The sequence below is a fragment of the Amblyomma mixtum genome, chromosome 2, assembly GCF_055824585.1.
Source record: "Amblyomma mixtum isolate Tamu chromosome 2, ASM5582458v1, whole genome shotgun sequence".
Classification (NCBI taxonomy): domain Eukaryota; kingdom Metazoa; phylum Arthropoda; class Arachnida; order Ixodida; family Ixodidae; genus Amblyomma; species Amblyomma mixtum.
The window spans coordinates 15,862,013-15,888,930 of record NC_143013.1 but is presented as its reverse complement, the minus strand read 5'-3'; the positions used below and the strand labels follow the sequence as shown (position 1 = coordinate 15,888,930).

At 48.2% G+C, this 26,918-nt stretch overlaps 1 protein-coding gene across 1 annotated transcript; it reads right to left on the bottom strand.

Annotated features, from left to right (window-relative positions):
* Nucleotides 1–1,353: 1,353 nt before the first annotated feature.
* LOC149358525 (glutathione S-transferase omega-1-like) lies at nt 1,354–24,966 on the bottom strand. The gene is made up of 5 exons (XM_089568845.1): nt 24,823–24,966; nt 8,754–8,859; nt 5,501–5,723; nt 4,721–4,847; nt 1,354–1,698 (listed from the first exon to the last, which is right to left on the bottom strand). The coding sequence occupies exons 1-5, from the start codon at nt 24,845–24,847 to the stop codon at nt 1,457–1,459; spliced, it is 723 nt and encodes a 240-aa protein (XP_089424971.1). The 5' UTR covers nt 24,848–24,966; the 3' UTR covers nt 1,354–1,456.
* Between the last annotated feature and the right edge of the window lie 1,952 nt (nt 24,967–26,918).

The following is a 26,918-nucleotide window of genomic DNA, read 5'->3' as shown; positions in this document are numbered from 1 at the left end:
GCAACTGTGCTGAGAGGTTCGTCGCATGCGGGGCTCCCACGCCCCGCATCAACACAACCTTTAACACCCTGCAACGAGGGGGCGCGTCAGTAATGAAATGAAGTTGTCCAGTCCTGCATGCTGTAGGAACAGCAGCAGAAGCTTGCAAAGGCAGCTATCATGTACCAATGCGGTGGTGCAAATTCTGCCCAACCGAGCCCAAGCCTGCTACAGATAGCAGTACCTGAGCATCCGCACGGTCGAAGAACTGGCTGCGTTTGTTCTCGGCTCGTGTCCGGCTTTCACCAGGCTGGTCGGGCTAGCGTGCAGAGAACATAAGCACCTACGAAGACTGTTCGAGCTGATCGCTGCGACTTAGAAGCTGGTACGAGAACATCCCGAGTGTCCTGAGCGGTGGTCAGCTGTGCAGCTAAGAGTAGCCACGGCTTGCCAGACACGTATGCGAGGGCTTTGAATTTCATGCCATGAACTCATTTGTTTAGCAGTTGAAATGCGTGGCCTGCTGTTTAGGTGGCAAAGCCCGGCCGTGGTCATTTGCAGCACCATTCATAAAGCTGCAGTCACTGTGTAGTTTTTCACGTGAAAGCTTCGGCTCACAAGTGCCATTTTTTTCTTAAAATTGTGGCGGTATGTCATGCTTTTGATGCGTGCAAATTCCAGCTGTCACAGGCAGCCCGCACAATGAGGACGCGACATAATGCGTACCTAATACCACGCAACGGCATCTTCTCAAATAATTTGCCCACAAGAAGGTCCTGACAGTGTATCTGCCGCTGTCGAGTTTTTCGACGACGTCAAGGCAGTTGAAGGGCAACTTCCGAAAGTCTGCTCATTGATTCATGGCACAGGCACACTATATGTTTGCTTAGAAACATGGCATTCAGAGACTTTACCTCCGGCGTTCGCTTGCTTGCAGTTAGCGCCTTCTTCGCACACCATCTTGTGTCACTTGTCACTACTTTCCTGCGTGCTGGAGTTATTTTGTGCCATTACTCAGCACAGATTTAGCACAACGAGATTGTCCGCAGCATAACTCTTTCCATTGCCACAAATTTCAGGGTGGAGCTAAAGAATGCAGATTCCTGTCACAAGTGTCACTTTTAAGACAGCCTACGAACATCTTCTGGCATAAACTGGACGCCTATTCCAGGGAACAAACGGCCACGAACAAAGCCCTTGGTACGTTTCATATTATTGCCTCTTGCGGCCTTTCGGTGGCCTATTCCATGTTCATACACTGCCGGCTGGATAAATGTGGATATCCTCTTGACATACCACGTGTCCAGTACCCTGTATCCTTTGGATGCCCAGGAGGTGTTTATGGCTTCCTTTGTAGGACGATAAAATCCAGCGTTTTGTTATTCCTAGAAAGGAACGATAAATTTTATTGCTGTAAAACATTTACTCATAAAAACGGGTCTATACACCTGTCACAGCGTATTGGTTGTTTCGCTTGTCAGTGCAGGCCTGCGTCGAAATCCCTCGAGCCCGCCGCACATGATTGCACGAAGAGGGCAGTGTGGTCCTCATCCACGACTGCTCTCACGAAGCGGTCCTCTCTCATGTGTTGAGACCAGCTCGAGAAGCGAGGAAAAATCTCGGCTGCCGGCATCTCCAGATCCTTGTGGACGGCAGTGACACCCCGTGCGAGGATAAAAGTTGGCCACATGACGTAGTCGACAAAACCAGGTTGCTGTCCTGTAAAAAATAAACAGAAACTGAGAGGTTGCGGTTTCTAACAAAAAAGAAATAAAGGTGGTCTCATTTTTACTGAAACAATAATAATTTTAACAGCCATTCTCCGAGGAGCCATCGTCTTGTACTCGTGGGATTTGGCAACAGCTATCGGCCCCGACTCATGAAGCCATTTACACCAATCCCCATTGTGCCCATGGCCACAGAAGGTTGATTTTCGAAAGTTCTCAGATCCCGAATTACATGAATAACCAGTACCTGCCAGTGAATGAGAGCAAATATTTATTACGGCTTACTGCGACTGCATAAGGTACCGTGACATGGATGTATCATGATGTTCAAATTAAAAGAAATAAATAATGGTCATGTCGCCTCGAGGCTTGTATCGAAGGCTGTGGCCAAAAGCCATTTCAATATCGACTCGCTGTAGAAGAAAAAAAATTAAAACTGCAGCTCAAAAGTTTCCTGAACGCTCCAGGCAGACGGGGAGAAAGGAGAGTCTTGTTTGGGCCATCCTAAGTTCCTTCCCAATGTCATATAAGAGCGCAGGCGAGATAAGAGAGAGGAAAAAATTACAAATGAAAATTAACCTAAATAAATGTTCAACAGTCTCGGAATGGAGCAGCAATTTACAATTGGTAGCGAGGTGCTGGGAGTGGTAAGGGAATACGCCAACTTAGGGCTGGTATACTGACCAAAAATCCGAATCACGAGAGCGAAATAACTCGAATAATAAGAATAGGGTGGAGCGCATTTGGCCGGTTCTCTCAAATCATGAATGGCAATTTTCCAATATCCCCCAAGAGAAAAGAAAACAACAGCTGTATCTTACCGGTACTCACCTAAGGGGCAGAAACATGAGGGCTAACGAAAAGGGTTGAACTTAAATTAAGGAAAGCGCAGCGAGCTATAGAAAGGAAAGTGATAGAGTGATAGGTGTAACGTTAAGAGATCGGAAGCGGGTGGAGTGGGTGAGTGAACAAACGTGAGTTAATGACATCCTAGTCGAAATTAAGAGGAAGAAATGGGCTTGGGCAGGGCATGTAATGCGAAGGCAAGATAACCGCTTGTCCTTAAGGGTAACGGAGTGGATTCCAAGAGAAGGCAAGCATAGCAGGGGGTGGCAGAAAGTTAGGCGGGCGGATGAAATTAAGAAGCATGCGGGGGTAGGGCGGCCACGGCTGGCACAGGACGGAGTTAATTGTAGAGATAAGGGAGAGGCCTTTGTCCTGCAGTGGGCGTAGTCAGGCTCATGATGATGCTGATGATGAGAATGAAGATTGCTTACAACACTGAACGAAAGAAAAGGGCATCATTAGCAACAAAGAAATTGTGATAATTTTCAAATAACTATGGGGTGGTATCCGAGATATTAACAAAACCATCAAAATCAACTATTCTTTTTTTATGCCCTGGTCTTGTGCAATTTCTTAAAACAAGCTTTTGAGAAAAATTTAGAATTTTGGCAGTTTCTTATGTTTTCCTAAAAAGTTTTTCTTGATGTAACGAGGTACGTCATGTAAGCAATAGCCTCAGCCACCCGCTTTTCAGCCAGGATGACCTCCTAGTAAGCGATATTCCAGAGCATTTACGTTTTTTAAGTATATGCATGTTGCCCTATTCGGTTTTCAAGCGTTCAGTATGCCGCTGCGCTGAAATAGACTAGCTGCCTCCTTTCCTGCCTTTAATTACCTCAGGTTTCGGACGTTACAGATGGGGACTTAAGGAAAACTATCGAAGATGGAGGTTCTATATGCACACTGCATTTCCTACACTTTCTTCGCTGACAAAATCAGCGCGAATGGGATTTTTAATGCGAAATTTATAGATTTTAGATTGTTCAGGCGAGTTTTTGTTCTCCTTCATGTTAATGCACACCCATACCTGTCTAGAGAAAGACATACTAATCGTTCTCTCACTGCAGTTTCGGCACCTCGCCCTGGCAGAGATCACTAGCTTCCTACTTACTCTTACATGCCTAGTGCCTGGTCGTCTATGGCCGCCATAGACTTCATTATTCTTTCAACAACCTTCCATGTTATGCGTTGTTCCCTTCGCGTTGTAGTCTGCATTTATAAAAAATAATACGTTTTCAGTAGTGCGGCGCAGAAGGATAACTAAAAGTCCTCTGAGTAAACTCTGCACAGCACTCTCACTCAGGAAGAACTTCTTAGCAGCCAATATGGGTTGGAGCACTTCCCTTGGCCCCAGAAAATCGCCTTTTGTCAACAACATACAGGACACCGAGTTTACTACTAGGCTGTGTAGTGAGCCAATTATAACACCCTTAGCTACCCCTGGCTACTTCTAAGCTCTGGCAGGTGAGCGTAATAGTTTCAATCCAATTTCAGTGATTTATACTGTTGGCAGTGTAAAGCCAGCCACACAGAAGAAATCTCGTGGCATGTACACTGCCGAGAACAACTCCACCTGCATTTTGTTCACTCATCATTTCGCATCCTTCCTCCCGTTCGTTGGTTCCGGTGCGCGCTAAGAGAATGTTTCTGTGTATTCCGTCACAACCTGAACTACCTCCACCATCACCGGTGAAGGAAATTAATGGTCGCTGTGGATTCAGCGAGAAAAATTCACGCTTCCTTCACAACTCACCATGGGCCTATCGAGCTGGTATGGCGGAGTGGTGAGCGTGCTCGTCTCGCATTCCGGTGGCCCTGTTTCGATTCCCCAACTCGACCAATTTCTTACTCGATTCTAATTATTAATGCTTCAGAAATTTCTCGCCCATGGCCGACGCCGCCGACGACGACACCGGCTTTTCTGAGACACGGGGCCTTTTACGCTGTCGCGTTAGTACAATCGCTGCAGGTAACGTCCTCAAATCCAACATCGTCTGTAGCTCCCGCCAGTTGCCATGAATGCCCCCTCTTGCCGCTCTGACTCCGGCATTTCTTTAGAGCCGAGCGATGAGTGGTATTGAATAGGCCATCAGATTTCGCCGTAATTAATGGCATTTTCTCTCTCACCATGATGAAAAGCATAAATCTAAGCGATGGCAATTACGTACCGAAGAAGAAATTGGTCTTCCTCTTGAGCAGCTCTTTCTCAAACACCGCTATCTTTTCCAGGAAGGCGGCCCAGTTTTCTTCTCTGGATCCTATTCCCTTTAGCACACAGACGACCCGGTCGATAGCCTGCACGTTAGAATCGAACGTGTTTGCCACTGTTACATTGCATTTGTTAGCATTGCACGACGAATGTTCGTTAACTTCAGCTGCATGCAAAACGGTAGACACATTGAAGGAGAAAGGTTAGGTTTTAAACCCTCGTGATTTCATATCTTTGTTATCTCCCCGCAGCACTGTCAAAGTATGTAAACAATTTCTACTTTTTCGTTGCTGCGAACGTCCGCGTGAACGAAATTCAAATCGTTGCAGTGGTGCTATTTTCACACTATTTTCTGATTGTCTTCTGGGTGAATAGTTGCTATCTTGCTTTGAAGAGCGGCACTTTATCAGCAGACCGATCAAGAGGCACTTACGCATTTAAGCATCAGCCAGTTTACCTCGAGATAAAAGCGATGCAGAGTCTCCGGTTCATCTTTTATTCTTTCTTTACTAACGAACAGTTTACAACCTTTAATAGTGCGCTCATTAGTATTTGCTGAACACCCGCTGGTTGCCTAATTGGTAAGCCGCCCTCTAACAACACAGATTCCAAAGAGATAAGGATAACAAACAAAACAGAACGACAAAAAATTACCGATAACGATACCACCTGCTTACTTGTATAGCGAATATCTGACATACTAATAGCGGCGCTGCTCAGAATAGGGCTTCGCTCTCACAGACAAGGCGGCGTCCAGAAAGCTCCTGTCCAGCGCCTTCAAGTACGGGTCTTTGTGCCACAGCGGTTTCGTGTCCGGGTAGGCCTCCTCCAGGTATTCGGCTATGGCCATGGAGCCGCTGATGAGCTTGTCGTCTTGGGCAAGCACGGGTACGGTTCCTGCTGGCAGCACGTCTTTACTCCACCCTGGTTTGTCTACCAGGTTTATGTTGACGACTTCGTGACTGACAGGTGGAAAGCGGCGCATAAGATGAGGTCAGCATTGAAGATGATTAACGATGAAAAATAGGGTGTGTTAAAAATAAGGGCAGTGAGGCTAACGCTATCTAAGGACGGCAACAGCACCATTCCTCTTTTCTACGACAGTAAAAGAAAAGATCAGAGCATAAGACACCGAGTAGATTACATATCGCCCGTACACCGCTTGCACCATGCTTGATGCTCAGAATATAAAGAGTATGAAACTATGCGTTATATGTGGGTAAGGGCCGCTGTGAAAGTTCTCATGTGCCAAGATTCACTGGTTCACTTGCAGAAACACGGTTGACAGTGAGCCCCTGTTTTTATCGATCTATACTAATTTCAACTTGCACGCATTATCATTCGTCTAGGCCGGACAACGTTTGTGATCTTCTGCTTGGTGCTTGATCGCTCTGTGCAATGCACACGGAAAAAGAGCGTTTTTGCGGGGTCATTTTGTGGGGTTTATAATCGGGATCAAACAGCTCTGAAACGCATTTTTATTTATTTATTTATTTATTTAGCAATACTGTAAGCCTTTGACAGGCCTATACAGGCAGTGGGTTACAAAGGTATTCCACAATGTACAACACTTTGTAAAATATATTAACACTAGAACTTATTATCTGGAACAGAACATCATTCCAACCAAAATCAAACGGTAGAAAAGAGCAGGAAAAAGAAAAAAAAAAGCTTCCGCGTTATGGCACTGAGTGAAACAAAGATTCTACCTTATTGACAAAGCTAGACACAGAATCGTCGTCAACAACATCCCGTGGCAAAGAATTCCAAATCTCTACGGACGACGGAAAAAAAGAAAACTTAAAGTATTGCACCGTGTGACGTATGGCCGGATGTGCTTATCATGATTTTTTCCTTTAGTGTGACGGTGTGGTGACTGCAGATACTGATCTTTATTGATACGGAGCGACCCATGGTAAAGCATGAAAAGAAACTTCATGGCGGCAACGCGACGCCTGCTCGCAAGTGTGGGAATGCCTGCTTGTGTTCTAAGAGCACTGACGCTTTCAAACCGGGAGTATTTCGTGTAGATAAATCGTAGTGCTTTATTTTGCACCCTTTCCAAGCAGTCTATCAGGTACTGTTGATGCGGGTTCCAGACTATGCTACCATACTCCAGAATTGGTCGGACTAGAGTTTTGTAGGCTTTAAGTTTTACTTCAGGAGGACCCTTGCCTAATTTTCTTCGTAAAAATCATAGTGTTTTAAACGCTTTTGCACGGTTGTTGTTAACATGTACATCCCATTTCATTATGCGTATAAGTGTTACCCCTAAATACTTAACAGTGTCTGTTTGGCTGAGAACGGACCCCCCTAATGTGTAGCAAAACCTTAACAACGATTTTTTATGACTTACACTTAAATACTTAGTTTTTTCTGCGTTTATTTTCATGCCCCACGTTTCGCACCAGAGAGCAATGTTATTTAATGACATATTGAGTTTCCATTGATCCTTGATTCGCCGCACGACTGTGTAAATCACACAGTCGTCACCAAAAAGTCTGATGTTCACCCCATCGACAATACAAGAGCTAACATCATTAATATATATAAGGAATAATAAAGGTCCCAGGACGGATCCCTGCGGTACACCTGAAACTACTTCGAGGTTCTCCGATTCATTATTATTTATAACTACATATTGGGTGCGATTTGACAGATAAGCTTCTATCCATGCTATTACTTCCGAATTAATGCCAATGAGCTTTAGTTTCTGAATTAATTTACAGTGCACAACACGGTCATAAGCCTTAGAAAAATCAATAAAAATGCTGTCAACTTGTTCTCGGGAATTGATTGCTCTCGTGAAGTCATGCGTTATTTCTAATAATTGCGTGACTGTGGACAGCCCTTTTCGGAAACCGTGTTGTGTCAGATTCAATAAGTTGTTTTCTTCCAAGTAACTCATAATTGCTTTGTTAATAATGTGCTCCATAAGCTTGCAACAACCACTTGTAAGCGATATTGGTCTGTAGTTGTCAACTACTAATTTGTTTCCGTGTTTACGAATGGGTGTTATTTTCGCGCGAAGCCAGTCAGCAGGGAGCGTGGCAGTTTTCAGTAACTCGATGAATATAGTATGCGGGAAAGGGGATATCTGCTGCGCATATCGGTTCAAAGACAGATTTGGGATACTATCTGGGCCGGATGATTTTTTCGTGTCAACCTGCAGAAGTAGGTTTAGCACGCCTTCCTCAGTTATTATTATCTGAGTTATTATTATTGAGCGCTTCAGAGTGCAGCCGTGTAGTGTGGTGCTAAAATGCTCCGTCTGATTCGACGGAGTCAAGTCTAGACGCTTTTCTGACATCGTTACAGGTTATGGAACCAGGTTTTATTAATTTTATTTACCAGCGTTTGCTCGGAAATGGCATCGGCTTAAGTTGAAAAAAGTGGTCATGTTGCGACTGTTGCCCTGGATTAAGAAATGGTTTTTATTTCCCACTGGTATGTCAGCAGCATGCATGCCAATAGTTTTCGTTAAGCTGCAAGAAAGGCGGGCAAGGACAGAACTGCGGGTATACTTTTTGTACCATGACAATGTGAGTGTATACAGCCAGCATCATTTATTTTCTGAAGTTCATTGAAATAAACCTCACGTCTCTGCCATTTTACATTCCCGGTTTCGCCCATGGTTTGATTATTCTGGTTCCTGCAGTAGACAAATTCCACCGCCTAATCAGGTGCCTAAGCCTGCAGCAACTGACTCCTGCGGAAGTGAGTTGCAGCGCTTGTACAGAGGAGCTGAAAGCTTGTTCTCAAAAATAGTTCAACGAAGTGCACAGCGTACCATTCCGAGCACTTTAAAACGTAACAGTAAACACATTTCCCATTTCTTCACTCTTCTGACACTCGAAATTTTCCGTAGTGCCTCTGTCAGCGTCGTATTAACACACAACTCGTGAGAGAACTTAAAATTCCACGGTGTTTAGCGCAGCGGTACTGGCGGAACGAGGGCCCGCTCAGTTACAACTGTAATCGTTGATACTCACTCAATGGACTTCGCACGCAGAATTAGCAGAGCCCGTTGCGCATAGGGACAGAATCGCATGCTGTACAGGCGAAGCTTTCCTGGCACGAGCGGAGGGAACTCGGAGCCTGTGCGTGAAAGAAAAGAAATCACATCCTCATTTTACGGACAGATCTTAAACAAATAAGACGCGGTCTGCTATGCATAACATGAATTCACCCATTACATATACGCCTGCGATGCTGGAACCGATTTTCGTAAAGGAGCTATCAAACTTATCCGGTTCACACTCGTGTCGCACTTGATTAAGGTTGGTCACGTTGGGCTAGGTGAAGTTAATAAAGCAGGTGCATTTGCAGTATTTCTGAAAGTGCGCGATACTTCCGACACATCTCTACCAGGCGCGCAAATCTGATGCATCCTCAGAACAGCGGGTGCCCGATAGCCTTCGAGTTAACCCCGTCGGTTTTCCTAAAAGACAAGTCCAATGTGTCTCATAACTATACATCATAAAACCCAACGTTTCTTCATCGACAGCGCTCTTCATATATTTACCTAACAGCATCTATAATTTTGCCTAAAAATAGTGTGACCTTCAACAAGCACATGTACCGTTCTGTGCATCTTTATCGTAGCGACTGTTAAAAGTTTTCCGGCCTGGGCCCCTGGCTCGTTTGCAGTGAAACTGAGCATGGGTCTTGCATAATGAGATAACTTTTGTCTCGTAGTAAGATTGACAACGCTGCCTCCCTGGTCCGACCGCACGTAACGCAGTCTCTGAATCGTCTCTGCCGAGAATGAGGGATCCCCGAAACCCCCAAGAGCCGGGCTACCGCCGATGCCAGCAAATGAGCCAGCAGTTGAAGCAACAATTTTTTTTAAAGTTACTTTGGTAAAGCTGCACAGCACTTACTAAGACAAAGAAACGAAGTAGCCCAAATGGGTACAGCGGAAGAGTAAATAATAATCGCCACGTTAGGATTAACGCGAAACCGTCTAAATTTCTTCACCATTAAAAACATTTCCTCTTGCTTTCATGTCCTGCTCTTGTAACTGCTACCAAGGGCTACTCACCAGTCGCAAGGGCCCAGGAGCTCATCTCGGCACAATGCGAGCTCGTAAGACTCAGACTCAACGTCGATCACTTTGCATATCAATATAAGTAAGACGCCCAGAGAGTGAGTGCCGAACTGCGGCGGAACACTTCGATTTTCTCTGATAAAACGCCGTATAGCGTTATTGTATCTGATAACCTCCCAGATGGCCTCCACGAAAGGGTATGTTGTTAGTCAGCACGCAATCTTTCGGCGACACAACCACGCTTTCATGAGCGAAGGGAAAAGGCCCTTTCTAAAGAAGCTGCATGCGTAATTCATTCCCAGAAGACGTTATCTCTACGAGCGAACACAATAGGCTTTGTTCTGATGCAAATAGGGCATTTATCAGGACATGCTTTTAAATGCGCAGTAGGCGAGCTGGAATGTTTGGGTGTCGTTCAAATGCCCACAAGCTCGCACTACTCTCCGGCTGGCCATTCGGTGTCGACTTAACAAAGAATCGTTGTCCCTGCTTTGTGTTTGTGTGTGTGTGTGTGTGTGTGTGTGTGTGTGTGTGTGTGTGTGTGTGTGTGTGTGTGTGTGTGTGTGTGTGTGTGTGTGTGTGTGTGTGTGTGTGTGTGTGTGTGTGTGTGTGTGTGTGTGTGTGTGTGTGTGTGTGTGTGTGTGTGTGTGTGTGTGTGTGTGTGTGTGTGTGTGTGTGTGTGTGTGTGTGTGTGTGTGTGTGTGTGTGTGTGTGTGTGTGTGTGTGTGTGTGTGTGTGTGTGTGTGTGTGTGTGTGTGTGTGTGTGTGTGTGTGTGTGTGTGTGTGTGTGTGTGTGTGTGTGTGTGTGTGTGTGTGTGTGTGTGTGTGTGTGTGTGTGTGTGTGTGTGTGTGTGTGTGTGTGTGTGTGTGTGTGTGTGTGTGTGTGTGTGTGTGTGTGTGTGTGTGTGTGTGTGTGTGTGTGTGTGTGTGTGTGTGTGTGTGTGTGTGTGTGTGTGTGTGTGTGTGTGTGTGTGTGTGTGTGTGTGTGTGTGTGTGTGTGTGTGTGTGTGTGTGTGTGTGTGTGTGTGTGTGTGTGTGTGTGTGTGTGTGTGTGTGTGTGTGTGTGTGTGTGTGTGTGTGTGTGTGTGTGTGTGTGTGTGTGTGTGTGTGTGTGTGTGTGTGTGTGTGTGTGTGTGTGTGTGTGTGTGTGTGTGTGTGTGTGTGTGTGTGTGTGTGTGTGTGTGTGTGTGTGTGTGTGTGTGTGTGTGTGTGTGTGTGTGTGTGTGTGTGTGTGTGTGTGTGTGTGTGTGTGTGTGTGTGTGTGTGTGTGTGTGTGTGTGTGTGTGTGTGTGTGTGTGTGTGTGTGTGTGTGTGTGTGTGTGTGTGTGTGTGTGTGTGTGTGTGTGTGTGTGTGTGTGTGTGTGTGTGTGTGTGTGTGTGTGTGTGTGTGTGTGTGTGTGTGTGTGTGTGTGTGTGTGTGTGTGTGTGTGTGTGTGTGTGTGTGTGTGTGTGTGTGTGTGTGTGTGTGTGTGTGTGTGTGTGTGTGTGTGTGTGTGTGTGTGTGTGTGTGTGTGTGTGTGTGTGTGTGTGTGTGTGTGTGTGTGTGTGTGTGTGTGTGTGTGTGTGTGTGTGTGTGTGTGTGTGTGTGTGTGTGTGTGTGTGTGTGTGTGTGTGTGTGTGTGTGTGTGTGTGTGTGTGTGTGTGTGTGTGTGTGTGTGTGTGTGTGTGTGTGTGTGTGTGTGTGTGTGTGTGTGTGTGTGTGTGTGTGTGTGTGTGTGTGTGTGTGTGTGTGTGTGTGTGTGTGTGTGTGTGTGTGTGTGTGTGTGTGTGTGTGTGTGTGTGTGTGTGTGTGTGTGTGTGTGTGTGTGTGTGTGTGTGTGTGTGTGTGTGTGTGTGTGTGTGTGTGTGTGTGTGTGTGTGTGTGTGTGTGTGTGTGTGTGTGTGTGTGTGTGTGTGTGTGTGTGTGTGTGTGTGTGTGTGTGTGTGTGTGTGTGTGTGTGTGTGTGTGGAGCGGTTGTGGTCTTGTCTTTTGCACGTGTCTTCTTAATTCGCGACATTTAAGGTTTTAAGAACCATGCACCAGCTAGCAAACTATCCCTTGATCAATCTTTGACGAACAGCCAATCAAGGCAGTATGACTATACTCACGCAACTAAACAGCTTTTGCATAATAACGGCGATATTTCTATTCCAGCTGCTTTAAGAGACATTACTGCGCTCCTGTTCCGAGTCAGTGCTACGCTTTTGTGGGATGCAGTGCACAATAGCGGTGAATGGTTAGTGAGTGTTAACACGCCGAAGCAGTAGTGTGGTATGAGAAACGTCATGATATCGTTTTGAGAAAACAAAAACTCAGTGGCATTTACACCCGCGGTAATGCAGGTGCTGTTTCGGGATGGTTAGCACAAGACGTGAGGAACGGGCTATGCGCACTCAGAACTATTTAATAGCACCATTTTCGACACTTCCCATAGGTGATAGAAAACACTTATTTTAAAGAAGTGCCACTGCGGGACCCGTCCTCGTGTACGGGATGATCAGTTCACGACTTCGATCCTATACTGAGGCCCCTCACGATCAGCCATTGCTAATCACTCAGGCTAGAGCTGGACAGACCCCCTTCCCCTAAGGAGGTAGTGGGGTGGGGTATAGGTTGTTGGCGAGGGCGGTGTGGACATTCTGCGTGGAATGGTATGAATGAATGTCCATGGCGTCAAAAAAGGAGAGGCTGGTTTGAGATGGTTGGTTGGTTTATGGGGTTTAACGTCCCAAAGCGACTGAGGCTATGAGAGACGCCGTAGTGAAGGGCTCCGGAAATTTCGACCACCTGGGGTTCTTTAACGTGCACTGACATCGCACAGTACACGGGCCTCTAGAATTTCTCCTCCAAAGAAATTCCAGGTTTGAGATGGGTGGGCGGGGTCCTTAGTCCAAGACCCCAGTGTCCCGGTCTGACTCTTTGACGATGGCGATGAGCGCCTCTTGGGCGTCCAAGGAGACGTTGATCAGCTGTGCCCTCCACTGCTACAAGGCCAAGTTGGGAGGTTTTAAATATTGACGTTTATGTGTGCATGCCCAGGTGATGTGAGTCAGTGTGAATGTATCTCCGCACCAAGCACATGTGTTAGGATATCGGGTTAGATGGAGGCCATGGAGATGTATGAGGTTGGAAAAGGTAAGGGTTTAGGGCCGATGTACCAAAAACGGCGGTCCGAGTTGGCCAAAATTCGGGTGGTCGTAGATTGCAGCGACACCCGTGGTCAATACTGCAAACTGTATTCGAGTTGCAAACTTCGAGATTGTTGAGAAGCAACAAAATCAGTGAAAAAAATGCAGTAACAAAAATGGATAGCTATAATAGCCCGAGGGATAAATTGGTTTGGTTTAGGGGGGTTTAACGTCCCGAAGCAACTAAGGCTATGAGGGACGCCGTAGTGAAGGGCTCCGGAAATTTCGACCACCTGGGGTTCTTTAACGTGCACTGACATCGCACAGCACACGGGCCTCTAGAATTTCGCCTTCATCGAAATTCGGCCGCCGCAGCCGGGATCGAACCCGCGTCTTTCGGGTCAGCAGCCGAGCACCGTAACCACTGAGCCACCGCGGCGGGGCGAGGGATAAATTGAGAAGGTAAAGAATAGAACAAAGAAGCGCTCTTCAGAAGATAATGGATACATAAGGCGAAGCTTTTATTAGTCGCTTCCAAATGGTGGTGTCATCCCTAAGCACCCGGAACGTGACGACTGGGACTGGCCAGTTTCTGAAGCGGAGTTCCTCTCTCAATAAATTTATATTGTTTCCTTCTTTAATGAATAACTTTTACCTCTACCACCAAAAGCTTTCATCCCCGCCGCCACCAACTGGTACAATCCAGGAGCTCTGACCGCTGCGTTGGCTCAGTGGTTAGGGCGCTCGGCTGCTGACCCGAAAGACGCGGGTTCGATCCCGGCCGCGGCGGTTGAATTTCTTTGGAGGAGAAATTCTAGAGGCCCGTGTACTGTGCGATGTCAGTGCACGTTAAAGAACCCCAGGTGGTCGAAATTTCCGGAGCCCTTCACTACGGCGTCCCGCATAGCCTGAGTTGCTTCGGGACGTTAAACCCCAACAAACCAAACCAAACCAGGAGGTCTGATGTGCTCCTCCTTGATGGTCGCGCTCAGATGCACTGACGCTGGATGGTCACAACTGCTACTACGTTTAGGCCGGGAACCTGCATTTAGTAGCTGGCGCTGTAAAAGGCATACTTTAACACGCGTGGTTGAACGTAGTTAAGTGGGCCGATTAAAATTAGGGAGAAAGGAGGGAGTTGGCTGGATCCAATAAAAACACAAAGATTAATAATGTATGTTTTATCTTGGGTGCCGATGAGATCCCGGCTGGGAATTTTGAAAGGCGGACCAAACAATCCCATGGCTGTGCCCAAGCACAGTGGCGTCAAATAATAGCAAGATAAAACTGTTCCAGCCAAGGCCAAGCCGAAGAAAAGGCCTGCTCATTATTCTTCTTCTAAAAGAGGAGAAGCGACCGAGGGCCAAGAATTATCTGTTTATACTGGCTCGCAAAAAATGGGCATAGACGTGGAAGGGCCAAACTGGACCGGTATAGGTAGAAGTTCAGGGGCCGAACACGCAGCGCAGCTTCGTAAGCGAGACTTGAAATTGTCGTGGTCGACAAAATTTCCTGGTCTATGGCTGCCGAGGACGTGGGTAATCCGAAAATGTTAAAATAGAATCATCATTTACGCTCAGTTAATAGCGTAGACATCTCCCAAGTGCCACTCGCGCTTAACCGAGAGAAATGTTAGCAAAGTAATTGCGCATCAGCATCCTCGCCAACGCATCCTCGCCAAGGTAAATTGTACAGCTTTCACATAAACTTCGTTCTGGGTCGGGGCTCGGGGACCATCGCCTGTCTGGGGAGTCACTTTACCAAAAATTCTAATAAAAATGCATAGCCTATAGCCGGATGGCTGCGTATAGGCGGATGCTAATGAGTATTCACTCTGTGAATCCCGCTAAACATTCGTCTAACTGAGGACAGTTAAAATAGGTTCTCCACCGTGCATTCTCTTATGGTCATCTTCATTACGATCATCATCTTCACCTTATTTTCCTCCCATGTGCATGTGGACTGCACTGCTTTCTGTCTACTTTCATGCGCACCTGGATAATTTTTTTTTTTTTTGCTCGGTCAGAAACCCACTGACGTGACAGACGTTAAGGGCAGCGAATACGTCAAATGCATTCGTGCATGAAAGACTCAGTCAAAACATCGGCAGCGAAGAAATCGACATCCTGAAGACACAGTACCATGCACACCAGCTCGTTTTGCTCTGTTTAAAATAATTATTTGTGTAAACCGTCTTAGTTAACTTTGATTCGCGCCGCTGCATGCAGTGATCTAGGTGTTCTCAGCAGCGTTCACAGCTCCAGTTCACCAGTTGCTAAAAAGGGCGAGACTCTCGTGTCCACATGAGGCCGATATTCACATAGGCAGTTCCAGAGCTGGGGCGCTATGCTGGAAGGCCCGAGTTTGCTGAAACTCGGAATCTTCCCGAGCTCTGGCGACGCCCTCAGATGAGTGAACTAATGGTAGCAGGACAAAATCCCACCCTCGTCACGCCTCAAACTTCATTGGGTTATCTGGATATATTCCGTGCTTTATCATCACATCGGCGCCACCTCATCGGCTTCTTGGGCGGTCTACAAAGAACGGGTCACGTGAGCCAACCGCCGGTGCACTTTTCATTTGTGTGTCGCTCCACCAAGTGCACTGCGTGTGCAATTAGACAAACGAGGTTTGTTGAATTTTATAATGCACTTAATACACCTTTATAAGCATTTTATAGTGTGCAAGATTTGGATTTAAAGCGCTTTGGAGTGATTTATGCATTATTAAATTTTTCTTTGTACCGCGAGGGAACGCTACCAACGCCCGTCATCAGCTTACCGCCAATGGCGACGAGGTACATGTGCAACCATGGAGGAAAAAAAACTAGGAGAGAGTGCGCTCAGCCTCTGCAAGCCATCCTCCTCTGACGCCGCTGCCGAGGGCCCTTTTGCGCACTGACTCTTGGGAAATAGGCCCTCCGCAGTTACCAGACTGCCAACCAGCGGTGCTTTTTAGTGAACGCCCGTGCTCCGATGTAGCGCAGAAGCGCAGCGCCTGTGTTGCAGCTTTGGCGGAATGCGTACCGAGCTCGAGGTTGTCTGAAGGCTCCGCGTCTCAACACCTCTGTTGATTACACTCTCGAGTTTTTGGGTGCACTGTAGAAAACTGCAGGTAAACTTTTCATCAAAGGGTGCGGCCGCGACCTCGTCACTGTTCAGCTGTGGTTCATAAAGAGAATAGAGAGGAATTCCTTTCGTCGTTATAAACACATACGGAGCGTTTATTTCAGCGCATGCTATAAGCGGAGAACTCGAGAGTAGGCGAAGAAAACGAGAAGGGCGCAGTGGCTTCCAGAGCGCCCACGGCGCACGGACGTGTTTAACGAGCGCTCCGGCGCACTGCGAAAGATTCTATTTCTCGGGCAGGCGGACTTCGGCCCGCCCATGGGCCCGCCGTTCTCCGCTATTCTCGAGGCACAAGTCGCGCCGAGTACGCTCGCGCACATACGCGATTCCGACGTGAAATGCAGCAGTGAAGTATTTCTCTCTCTCGCTGTCGAGAGAGAGTGCCGGAGGCTTTACGTCTGCTCCTGCGCGGGGTCTCCCGGCCGCTGTGCACAATCACTTACAAAAAAAAAGTAAACTGTATGTATACTACGTAGCCGCGCGCACGCAGCGTCCTGTCTCGGACTAATCGCGCGCGCGGCACACTGCACTAGCGGCCGAGGTGGGGCGCCCGGCCGCGTATACCGTCCGAGGTAGCACCCACGGAGTGTTCGTGTCACGCGTGCACTATCTGACGAAGAGCAAGCGGGAAGTCAAATCCGCCTGCTCATGAACGCACAGAGGCTCACCATTGTTATGTCACGGGTGCGCGCATTGCCGCGCGGCCACAGGAGCGCTTCGAGACTGTCCGGGATGATTCCCAGCGCCCTGCAGGCCGCGAGCATCTCGCGACGCGGCGCTGCAGAAGCGGCACAGCGAAGGAGCATGTGCTCCAATGTCTCCACTGCGCCGCAGTCAGCGCACGCGTCGCTCGGGGATGGTGGCCGCTGCAGCGAGCGAGCAGTTTGCGCTCACCACGGAGCCGTCAATGAACACAAGCAGATGGTCGCGCAGTTGCTCGTAGAGCGAGAGAGCGAAACCGAAACCGAAATCCGGCTAAGAGCTACCGCTGCCTTGTCACGTGAGGGCCTATTTCCCATGATTCTTTCCATTATATTTTTTATGACTAGGCTTCAAGATTGTGACGTCATGCTCCCTCCTAGTTTTTCTTCCTCCATGTGTGCAACGTTGTGAAGGCTACGGAAGTAGTCCGCAAAAAAAAATAAAGAGAGGTGTATCACTCCGCGCTCTTCTGGGGCCGTGTGGTCTAACGCGTCGCTCCGGAGAGTCGACAGGCAATGGGAGCGCGTGGGTTCAAATCCCGCATGGTGACACTTTTTTTTTTTTCGCACATTTTTTTTTCATCGCAAGTTGAATTTCGCGTTAGTTGAATGAGAAAACTCGTTTTTTTTCAGAATCGCTTGAATATTATGCCGTGTTCTGAAATGAACTGCATGCATCTGCTCATTACATGCATACCGCGTTAATGTGAGCTGTCCGAAATTCGTTGTCAATGAGATCGCACCGGCTTTTGGTCAGCAGTGGCGGTTATCTTCCCAATTCTGCAGCATTGTGACTATACTTTTTAGATGCAAGTGAGAGGTTTGTGCGAAAGATGACATTCATTCGTCGGATTTAATTAATTAGCACAGTGGTGAGTGCTCTGCAGTGGCCCGATTAACAAGTGGCCATCTGCAACTTTCGATTTCGCCGTTGCCGAGGAGCCCACTTTTATGCGTTGCATATTGCAATCACTCAGTTCAGCCCTTGGGCGCGGCCGGGCAGCCACCATTGACCTTGAGCGCAACCACGTGACGTGACGTCACGACAGCCGGAGGAAAAGCTGGGCCTCAACTCGCGTGGTCGCGCGCGGCCGCAGCCACCACCTGACTCCCGCTCCTCCCGCTAGGGGCGCTGCGCCGGCGGAAATGTTTCAAAGGGGCGCTCCTATCCACCCCGTTTCAAAGGGGGCGCTCCTATCCATCCATCCATCCATCCATGTAGTTGAGCAGCGACTCCCGGGTTTAATGTATGCGGACGATATTGTACTGTTAGCAGATAGCCAGGAAGATTTACAAACTTTGGTTAATTGCTGTGGAGACGAAGGAGACGCTCTAGGATTCAGTTTTAGCGCAACTAAATCAGGTGTGATGATTTTTAACGATACAACTGATCAGGGGCTTACAATACAAGGACACGAAATACCCAAAGTGGCCGAATACAAATACCTCGGGATATGGCTAAACGAAGGGCAGATATACACGGAAAAGCACGAACAGGCTCTTAGGGCAAAAGGACGAAGAGACGCCGGGATAATGAAACATAGGGCATTATGGGGGTACAACAAATATGAAGTACTAAGAGGTATTTGGAAAGGAATAATGGTGCCGGGACTTACTTTCGGCAATGCGGTTCTGTGCTTAAGGGCAGAAGTTCAGTCGAGATTAGAAGTAAATCAGAGAGCTGTTGGAAGATTAGCACTAGGTGCCCACGGCAAAACCACAAACGAGGCAGTACAAGGGGATATGGGCTGGGCATCGTTCGAAGCACGGGAAGCTAAGAGCAAAATACTATATGAAGAACGCCTGAGGAAATTGGACGATAACAGATGGGCAGCTAAGGTATTTAAATATTTATACAGAAAGAACGTTGACTCACAGTGGCGGAAAAGAACTAGAAAACTAACCAGTAAGTATGCCGGTCATGAGGACGGAGAAAGAAAGAGCATTAAACGACAGGTTAAAAACGCGGAAGTTAAAAATTGGATGAATTCAATGGAAAAGAAGCATAGTGTAGAACTATATCGATTCTGGAAAAGGCAGATCAGGAAAGAATTTTTCTATGATAACTCAAGAGGCAGTGCCCTACTTTTTGAAGCTAGATCAGGGTGTCTTAGAACGCGCAGCTACAAAAAGAAATTTAACGAAGAAGATGACACATGTGCAGTGTGTGGTAGATCTGTGGAAACAATTGAACACCTCATAATCAAATGTGACGGTATCCATCCGGATGTCGATGCAGGCACAGTCACTCTTTCTGAGGCCCTAGGGTTTAAAGATAACAATGGTCATGTAAATAAATCTGCAGTGGAAGTCAGCAAAAAGCGATTGGAGGATTGGTGGCTGAAAAGCAGAGATGTGGCATAAGGTTAGAATAGTAGGAAACCGTAGGCAAAGGTGATGGAGAATCTTAATGAGAATTGCCAACACAGTAAACAAAAAAAAATAATAAAGAAAAGCTGAGCATGGTGGCAATTGCCACCACCCCGTTTCAAAGGGGGCGCTCCTATCCATCCATCCATCCATCCACGTCTTGCCGAGAAAATCGAGTGCCGCCAAGCAATACCTCGCCCTCAAAAAAAAAAGACCGCGCAATATGCAACGCATTCTTGGCTTAACCAAGCTAAGCCTGGGCATTTTTTTTTTTGTAGGCCTCTCTTAAGGTACCTGGCATGTTATGAATTGTTCTGTGGAACCGGTTAGCGGCTGATCCAGTCTTCGCCAAATGAGTCTGGGACCGACTTTGGCACTGTGCTGTAGAGTAGCCCAAAGGGCTTGGCGAGAACAATTATTTTTTTACTGATTGCAATGTTCAATGCATAATGTGCCTTCCTCGTGAAATAGTTGGCCTTCACCATGTCAGGGCTGGACTTCGAAGGGGCCTTTACGCCAATGTAGGTCCCGTGGACGCATCCCACGACGTCTGTGATGCCGCCGCGCAGAAGGAAACGCTCCTCAACATACGCACGCTCGGCCGCAGTCGTGAGCAAAGCGAGCCAACGCTTCTGCACAGCCGCGTCGATAAGCGCGTCGGAGACGTCCCTCACACAGCGGCTCACAGTGTTTTATTGGCGTCCAATAAAGCGGTGTGCGCCGACGCTCCCCTGGAAGCTCCCGGTCGCGAAGAACCGGAGGGCGCAGAGGACTTGCTCTTCGACCGAAAGCGAATGAAGTCCGGTGCGCACTCTCCGCAGGCGTGGGTCGTCGCCTAACTATTTACACAACCATCGTACCGATTTTTTGGAGAGGCGAAAATGTCACTGGAATTCGTCGTCGGCCAAGGCAGTAAACGGGTCCAGCCGGCCGTACTGACATTTGCCGTCAGAGGAAGCGATTACCCAGGCTGCTGCTGCTGCTGCCGCCATGACTGTCCCGAGATGAATTCGGGGCACTTCACTGTTCACGAGTTTAGCTCCGAGTTCACCTGTCAATCAAAACCATTGGTCACGCCCCCGGCGTGCCGTACATAAATTATAGGCGTACGCGCTATGGGTGGGCCACTCCCAACATCCCTGCCGGATACAGGTATGCTGCGCGGCTGTGCTGATTGCTGACAGACATCGATGATGTTGACCATCTAAATATAACAGGCAAAACGGACGTCATCAGTGATTAATCTAAGCACCTCTGCGAAGGACCCGCAACGTGGCGAAAGCCGCCGATTTCTTCGCTCGCATACCAAGATTGCACAACACTATAGCCTGTTGCAACTACGTAAGACACAGCACAACGCTGAAGGCGCGTCACACCTGCTTGCAAGGCGTGAAACACGGAGCACGACGACGAACCGGTGCTTGGTGCACGTCCTACTCCAACAACATCGCATCACAGGTGTTTGGCTTGGCCGTCCTTTCATCGGTGATAAAGCTCAGCATCAATGTGTCAAACACATCTGGGATCGACAAACGATCGCTGCTCCAGACCCAGTGCAATAAAGTGTTTGTAATTTCCAGCACGCAAGCACTGCATACTTCACAACCGTAACACCTTTCTCTGTTATAAGTCCGATTCCATTATTACAAACAGGATCCCTCACCTGCCCGAATGATATTAATGCGATGTCCCTGCGGTATACAACGGCGATCGACGTTAGTGACCAAATCAGTCCGCAAAACCTTGAAGTGCACGACGTTATCAAATACTACGCAGATACGCGCGCCACCCCCTTCACAGCTTTTAGTCAGCGTCGGATGACATAGGATGAGTTGTGTCGCTGGGTAGCACGCTCTTCGCATCCGCAGTGCACTAAAGAGGCGTCACAAACAACAGGCATACGTAATGAATCATTGAATACAGCCAAACAGCATTTTTTTTTCTCACACCGCATCACAGCCGCTCGCACGGCCAATTTCTACCGCTGAGATTCGCCAAGAGCGTACTAAAAGCAATGGTTGGCCATAGCGGGGTGCGGCAGCGGCCGTAGCAGTGGAGAGCTCCACCTGAGGTCACTGCAGAGAGCAGCAGTGACGCGGGGTTGCAGTGAAGTTCAGTTTTTTGCTTTTGTTTATAATGCAAGCCAGAAGATGCATGACTGTTATATTTTGATATACGACACAATAAAATATATTATCGCAATGGCCGAAAAATAAGACAGATTCAGCGTGTAGTAGTTGCCCAGTCTTTCCAGTCGAAGGCAGCGCTACCGGCGGCGTGTCAGCGCAGAGCTCTCTCGTTTTCGACACGGTGGGCTGCCGCTCTAGTTCGTATGCAAGCCACGCTGCAAGCAATGGCCTCACTATCGCCTCTAGCGGCAGAAAGTGTCAAATCTTTGTTAATTTCCTAAAGATATGCTTTTCAACAACGCTTTATTGGATTCAGGTTTTAAAATACATTAGGAAATGAACAAAATGTTCATATTATTATCTGTTGCCTTTTAACGTATTCGAAAGAAGAGAAAGGGTTGATACAAGAGTGCACCTAGTGCGCACTGTTCGTCTTCGGAAATGGAGAGACATATAGAGCCTGAAAGAGAAGACACGCCTCTGACGCGCCCGAAAAGGCGCGTCAAACAGCTGGCGGCGAGTGTGCAGATAGATAGCAGAGAAGTCACGATTTCGCGATTGCTGATATGGCGCTGATAACTTCAGGTAGCGCTGCGGCCTGGTATTGCGCAGTGTATTGTGTTTGAAGTGTGAAACAGGCGCGCAGGGTGCGCTTGTATCACCTTTACGTGGCTTTATCTCTACATTTTATTGTCCGCTCTCTGCACACGTTCCGCGCTGTCTTCGTTCACTGACTGCCGTCATCGCAAACTCGGATGAAACTCGGGCGAGCGCCAAACTCGGGCCTTCAGGCATAGCGCCCCTGGCAAATAACTCCTTTGTTCCTTGAGAGCCCCTAGCTCTGATAAGCGACTGCTTCGAGCACTTGAGCAAAGCTCTGTACGCTCCATTCCAAACATCATTTACCCTACTCGCACGTATCAGTCAGCCGCTATTACTTGATGATTAATGTCAGCGATAGGAAATTTTGAAAGGACACTTAGACTGCGCCTTAAGGGTATGACGAGATAGCTTTAATGTCGTAATGCCGTATATGCGGAATCGGTCATTTTCGACTTTTTATTCACAGATCCCTGCGAGCCTTCATACCACTACCAGCGCAGTGGTGCAGCGGTTAAGCGATGCGCCACTGCCCTACAATCGCAGGTATGCTGCCACAGGTGACCCAGGTCATTCTTCCCGAGCAACCTATCGCGGTCAATCATTAATTTAACTGCCATCTCCCACGGTGGGCAGTTTGCTCACTGCCCACCTGGCAGGTTGTGATGACGCCACAATGTCCACGTGACCCAGGTGGCACAGCTGTCCACTAGGTCGCTTCTCTGGTGATTCTCCGTGGCTTTTTCGCTCATGGTCAAGGACATCGAAGCCCTCGACGACTTTTCTGCGACACGAGCACGCACACGCTGCGACATCGCGTTAGAAATCGTGAACGTTAGGGGAAAAGGGTTGAAGCCGCCGCGGTGGCTCAGTGGCTATGGTGCTCGGCTGCTGACCGAAAAGACGCGGGTTCGATCCCGGTCGCGGCGGCTAGAATTTCTTTGGAGGAGAAATTCTGGAGGCCCGTGTACTGTGCGATGTCAGTGCACGTTAAAGAAACCCAGGTGGTCGAAATTTCCGGAGCCCTTCACTACGGCGTCTCTCATAGCCTTAGTCGCTTTGGGACGTTAAACCCCACGAAACCAAACCAAACCAAAAGGGTTGCGGAAATTTTCTACCCGAGGTTCCGCTATCGCCTGAGGTGCGACCGCGTGAATTGTGGAGTCGTTGTCCAGTCGCCCAAGAAAGAGTCCCGAAGTGAGCGGTATCTGCTGTTCAGGATTCTATTCGAGGATGCTGTGTAGTTTTTGCGCTTTTAACCGCGACACAATGTCTTACGGTCGCTAAGGTACAGTGCAACTCCGACAGATTTCGTTCGCTCACTTCGATACTCTTCTGACACCGCTGATGCTTCTTTTCTTTTTTCATTCCTCTAAATTCTCGCATCTTCTCTGCATTGCCGGTTCCTCGCATGAGTAAAGCTCGGTCTCGCGCACCCCAAATAGTTTTTCAGCGACACAAGGCTTTCTTTTGGCCGCACACGCCCTGAAACCCTGACGCGGAACCGCAGACAGGTATCGCTTTTAAATGGCGACCAATACCAGCACCAGCATAAGTACAAGAGCAAGAAGGCACAGCTTGCGGTGCAATGCCTTTGGGAGTCTCCCACCACCACCAGCTCGCGCTAAGCTCGAACCCGTGGGAGTTTCAACTCCATCTACGCGAGCTTAAGTGTGAAAGCGAGGAAACAGTCCTGCCTGTGTCGCTTGCCTCGTCGCTACGTTCTCCAGAAAATAACTCTAAACTCGAAAAATTCCGTCGCTGTTTGAACGGAAATGGCTCACGCTCCAAGTCTACCGAAAGCATTTTGGACTATTGACACTGGCGGTTTGTCATTGCTCCTCCCTCGTGTATTGAGGCAGAGCATGTTTTCGTCTTGGCAGGTGCCCTGGCCTGGACGTCACCGCTGTACCACCGTAGCCCTAAAACAAGTTTGACAAACTATATTTCTTTAATCGTGGCAGTCGGTCAGAGCCATAAATATCAGAAAATCGACGCTATCTGCGGCTTAAGAAAGAGTGGCATAACTTTCCGCCAGGTTTAAGGACCGGACTGTGCTGCGTGAAATACCTGCTGACCGTTCGGTCCCCACTGCGTATACCGTTGCGCTTCGGAGGTCGCTGCAGAATCGCAGACGTTGCAAATGCTGGCAGCAGCTTACTTGCTTGCTACCAGCGTATCAATGCGACAGATTACGAGATCGTTTCCCATGACGGAGTGCGAAAGCACCGAACAAATGCACACCTCTGCTGGCGTGCGTCGCGTCGCAGTAGCTCGTATGGCGTTCTCCCAATGATAGTGCACGACCATGTGTGCAGACATAGGCCGGTTCAATATGTGGCAGTACTCAGATCTGCGCTTGTTCGTGCGCGCTTGCGTGTACGCGTTCACTCGTCCATTCATAAGTAAGCGTGAGCATTTATGATCACGGATTCTGCGTACATGTCAGCGGATTTTCGGACGAATAGCTGTACACAAATGGCATTCATAAAAGTTCCGTCCTCACCGCAACGAGTGAGCGACGATCGCAGACGAAAAAAAGAATGGGCGACCTTCCTGAAGTCCGTATCGGTGCAAAGTCGCGAATTTGGAGTGGGATTTGCATGCTTCGTAGGGAAAAGCGCGCAGAAAGACGCCGGATGCGCATACGACGGGCATGGCTTTAGCCAAGGACTTACTCCGACGTCCGTCGCACCTTTAATGAGAAACAACTGTATATGTCACACATCTTTACAAACTTCGCTTCACTTCGTTAGCATCCTAAACGCATCATCTTTAGAGCTGTCACTGAAAATTTCTGGCATTGATCCGCAGACCAGGGCTTTGAGAGTTCGAGCTGCCGCAAGGACCTGCTCGTTGCACTCGCCTGTAAAAATGCTATTCGCACTGATGCTGCTTTCAAAGACGCCCCTGCTCTATTACCTCAAGGTCAGCTTGTATTGGACGAAAACACTGCAACGCCGACACGGACTCACCCGTTTTCAACGCCCAGACACTCATGCTTCTGCAGCGAACAGCGGCGACGCTCGTCGGGCATAAGAACGACAGGACGCGCGGCCGGCAGGCTGTGTGGCTGTGGCAGGAATGCAACGCCACCAGCGAACACTCACCCGGGCAGCGAGTGCGATCAGGCGAAATCAGGTTTTGAGAAAGGGGACAGATAAGAGCCGGCAGATGCTGTTTGTGAGGCTCGCGAGAGGGAGTGGTTCAGAAAGCAGCGCCACATGTCTTGGACGCGACTGGAAAAAGAAATAATTCGGTGCAGAGAGAACTAGTTCAAAGGTTAAAGAAAGAAAGAAAGAAAGAAAGAAAGAAAGAGAGAAAGAGAGAAAGGAAGAAAGAAGTAAAGAAAGAAAGAAAGAAAGAAAGAAAGAAAGAAGGAAAGAAAGAAAGAAAGGAAGGAAGGAAGGAAGGAAGGAAGGAAGGAAGGAAGGAAGGAAGGAAGGAAGGAAGGAAGGAAGGAAGGAAGGAAGGAATTCTAAGAAGAGCGACAGCAAGAAAAGTTGGTTGCGGCGGAATGAAAGCGTTATCTCCTGTCGCTGTATCCTTTTTTTATCTATAATCTCTGGGCAGGTGATCGTGCACTGCGCACAAGAACATGACTCTCCTATAGATATACGTTCAACCGAAGCAGCGAACAAGTTAGGGGAAGAATAGAAATGAGAAATAAAACTCATTCTTTTCGATCCCTTCGGCAGCAAAAAATGAATAATAATAAAATAAAATGCGCTGTTACACTGCGCCCTGCATCCATTGCAAGGCCACACGGGCCACGCAAATCTCGATGACGCGACCACGAGTTTAGGTAATGACATTCTATGATGCCCTGTACCCTGCAACCTGCAGAATGCCGCTTATAAAGCTGCCACTGGAAGTGTTGTGAACGTTATGCTTCGTAGAACACAGTTTTCCGTGCGTCGACCTCGAGGACCGATTCCCCGCTTTTGCGGAAACATTTGGACTAATTTACGACCGTCTGCGCCCTTCGAGGAGGGGACCCCCCGACCCCTGCGCTCCGCTAGCCGCCTCTCCCTGGAGAGCATTGCTCAACACCGGAGCCCTCCAGTGGCGAGAGGGAAGGGTCTGGCGGCTGAGACCGGGGGAGCGACGCGACAACCGCGAAAGCGTCAGTCGCAAAACGAACCTTGTACTCATCGAACCTTTTTGTAAGCTCTCTTTTACCCAGCATTAAATTCAGTTATTCTTTGTTCACCGGTTGCTTGTTCTTCGCCGAACGTCAACGTATTAACGACAAAAAACATTCACTTGGAAGCTATCAAGCAGCGTCGTAACGAAGCGAGTACGACCGAAGAAATAAAGCCGGCAACCACTCTATCATGACTCGGCAAGCAATTATTTGGCGCCACAACGAATAAACAGCAATGTGCTTAGGAGCACATTGCAAAGAGCGAAAGGTGGCTTTCAGGCTTTGGAACTTCGGATTTACATTAGGATCGAGCTGCGCAGTCGACGGGCACGGTGTCAGTCCCGGTATCACGGTGTCACTGTCTGTGCGCTGCTCCTGTTTCAAAAGGTATTAATGCCTTTTTATTCAGTATTCCGACTGTTTAATCGTAACTTACCCGCGATACAGCAGTGGTGCGGGAGAGACCGCATCTTTCCATTCGGCTTCAATCTATCGCGTGTTTCTTTTGCATCACCAACATCAGTATCACCACCAGATGTTGTGTTAGATCCACGGAAAGACGGAGGTCTATCGCACTGGTGTTTGCGGCGCAAGCCTTAAGGCAGCCTCATATGAAAGCGACTCGGCGAATGCTAAACCGATGTTCACGGATGGCGGTGAGAATAATAACTACGACAGCGTCACTTCGTCTTCATAACCGGCAAAATTGAATGCTATGCTCATTAATGGTTCGGAAGCGAGTACGATGGCCTACGCACTACTTTTGTGGCCGAGCAGTTTCAAGACCATCTTTGTACGCAGGAGGAGGAGGAGGTAGAAGAGGAAAGGCAGGGAGGTTAGCCGGAAGAATAATCGGTTTGCTACCCTACACGGGAGGAAGGGGGTGAGGGGATAAAAAAAAAAGGAAGAGAAAGGAGAGTAGCA

Excerpts from the sequence above, each read along its gene's own strand:
- LOC149358525 (XM_089568845.1), bottom strand. The coding sequence starts at position 24,847 with ATGAGTGTCTGGGCGTTGAAAACGG. Across the intron at positions 8,860-24,822 it reads TGTCTGGGCGTTGAAAACGG|GCTCCGAGTTCCCTCCGCTC; the intron begins GTGAGTCCGTGT and ends TTTCACGCACAG. Across the intron at positions 1,699-4,720 it reads GAAGACCAATTTCTTCTTCG|GACAGCAACCTGGTTTTGTC; the intron begins GTACGTAATTGC and ends TATTTTTTACAG.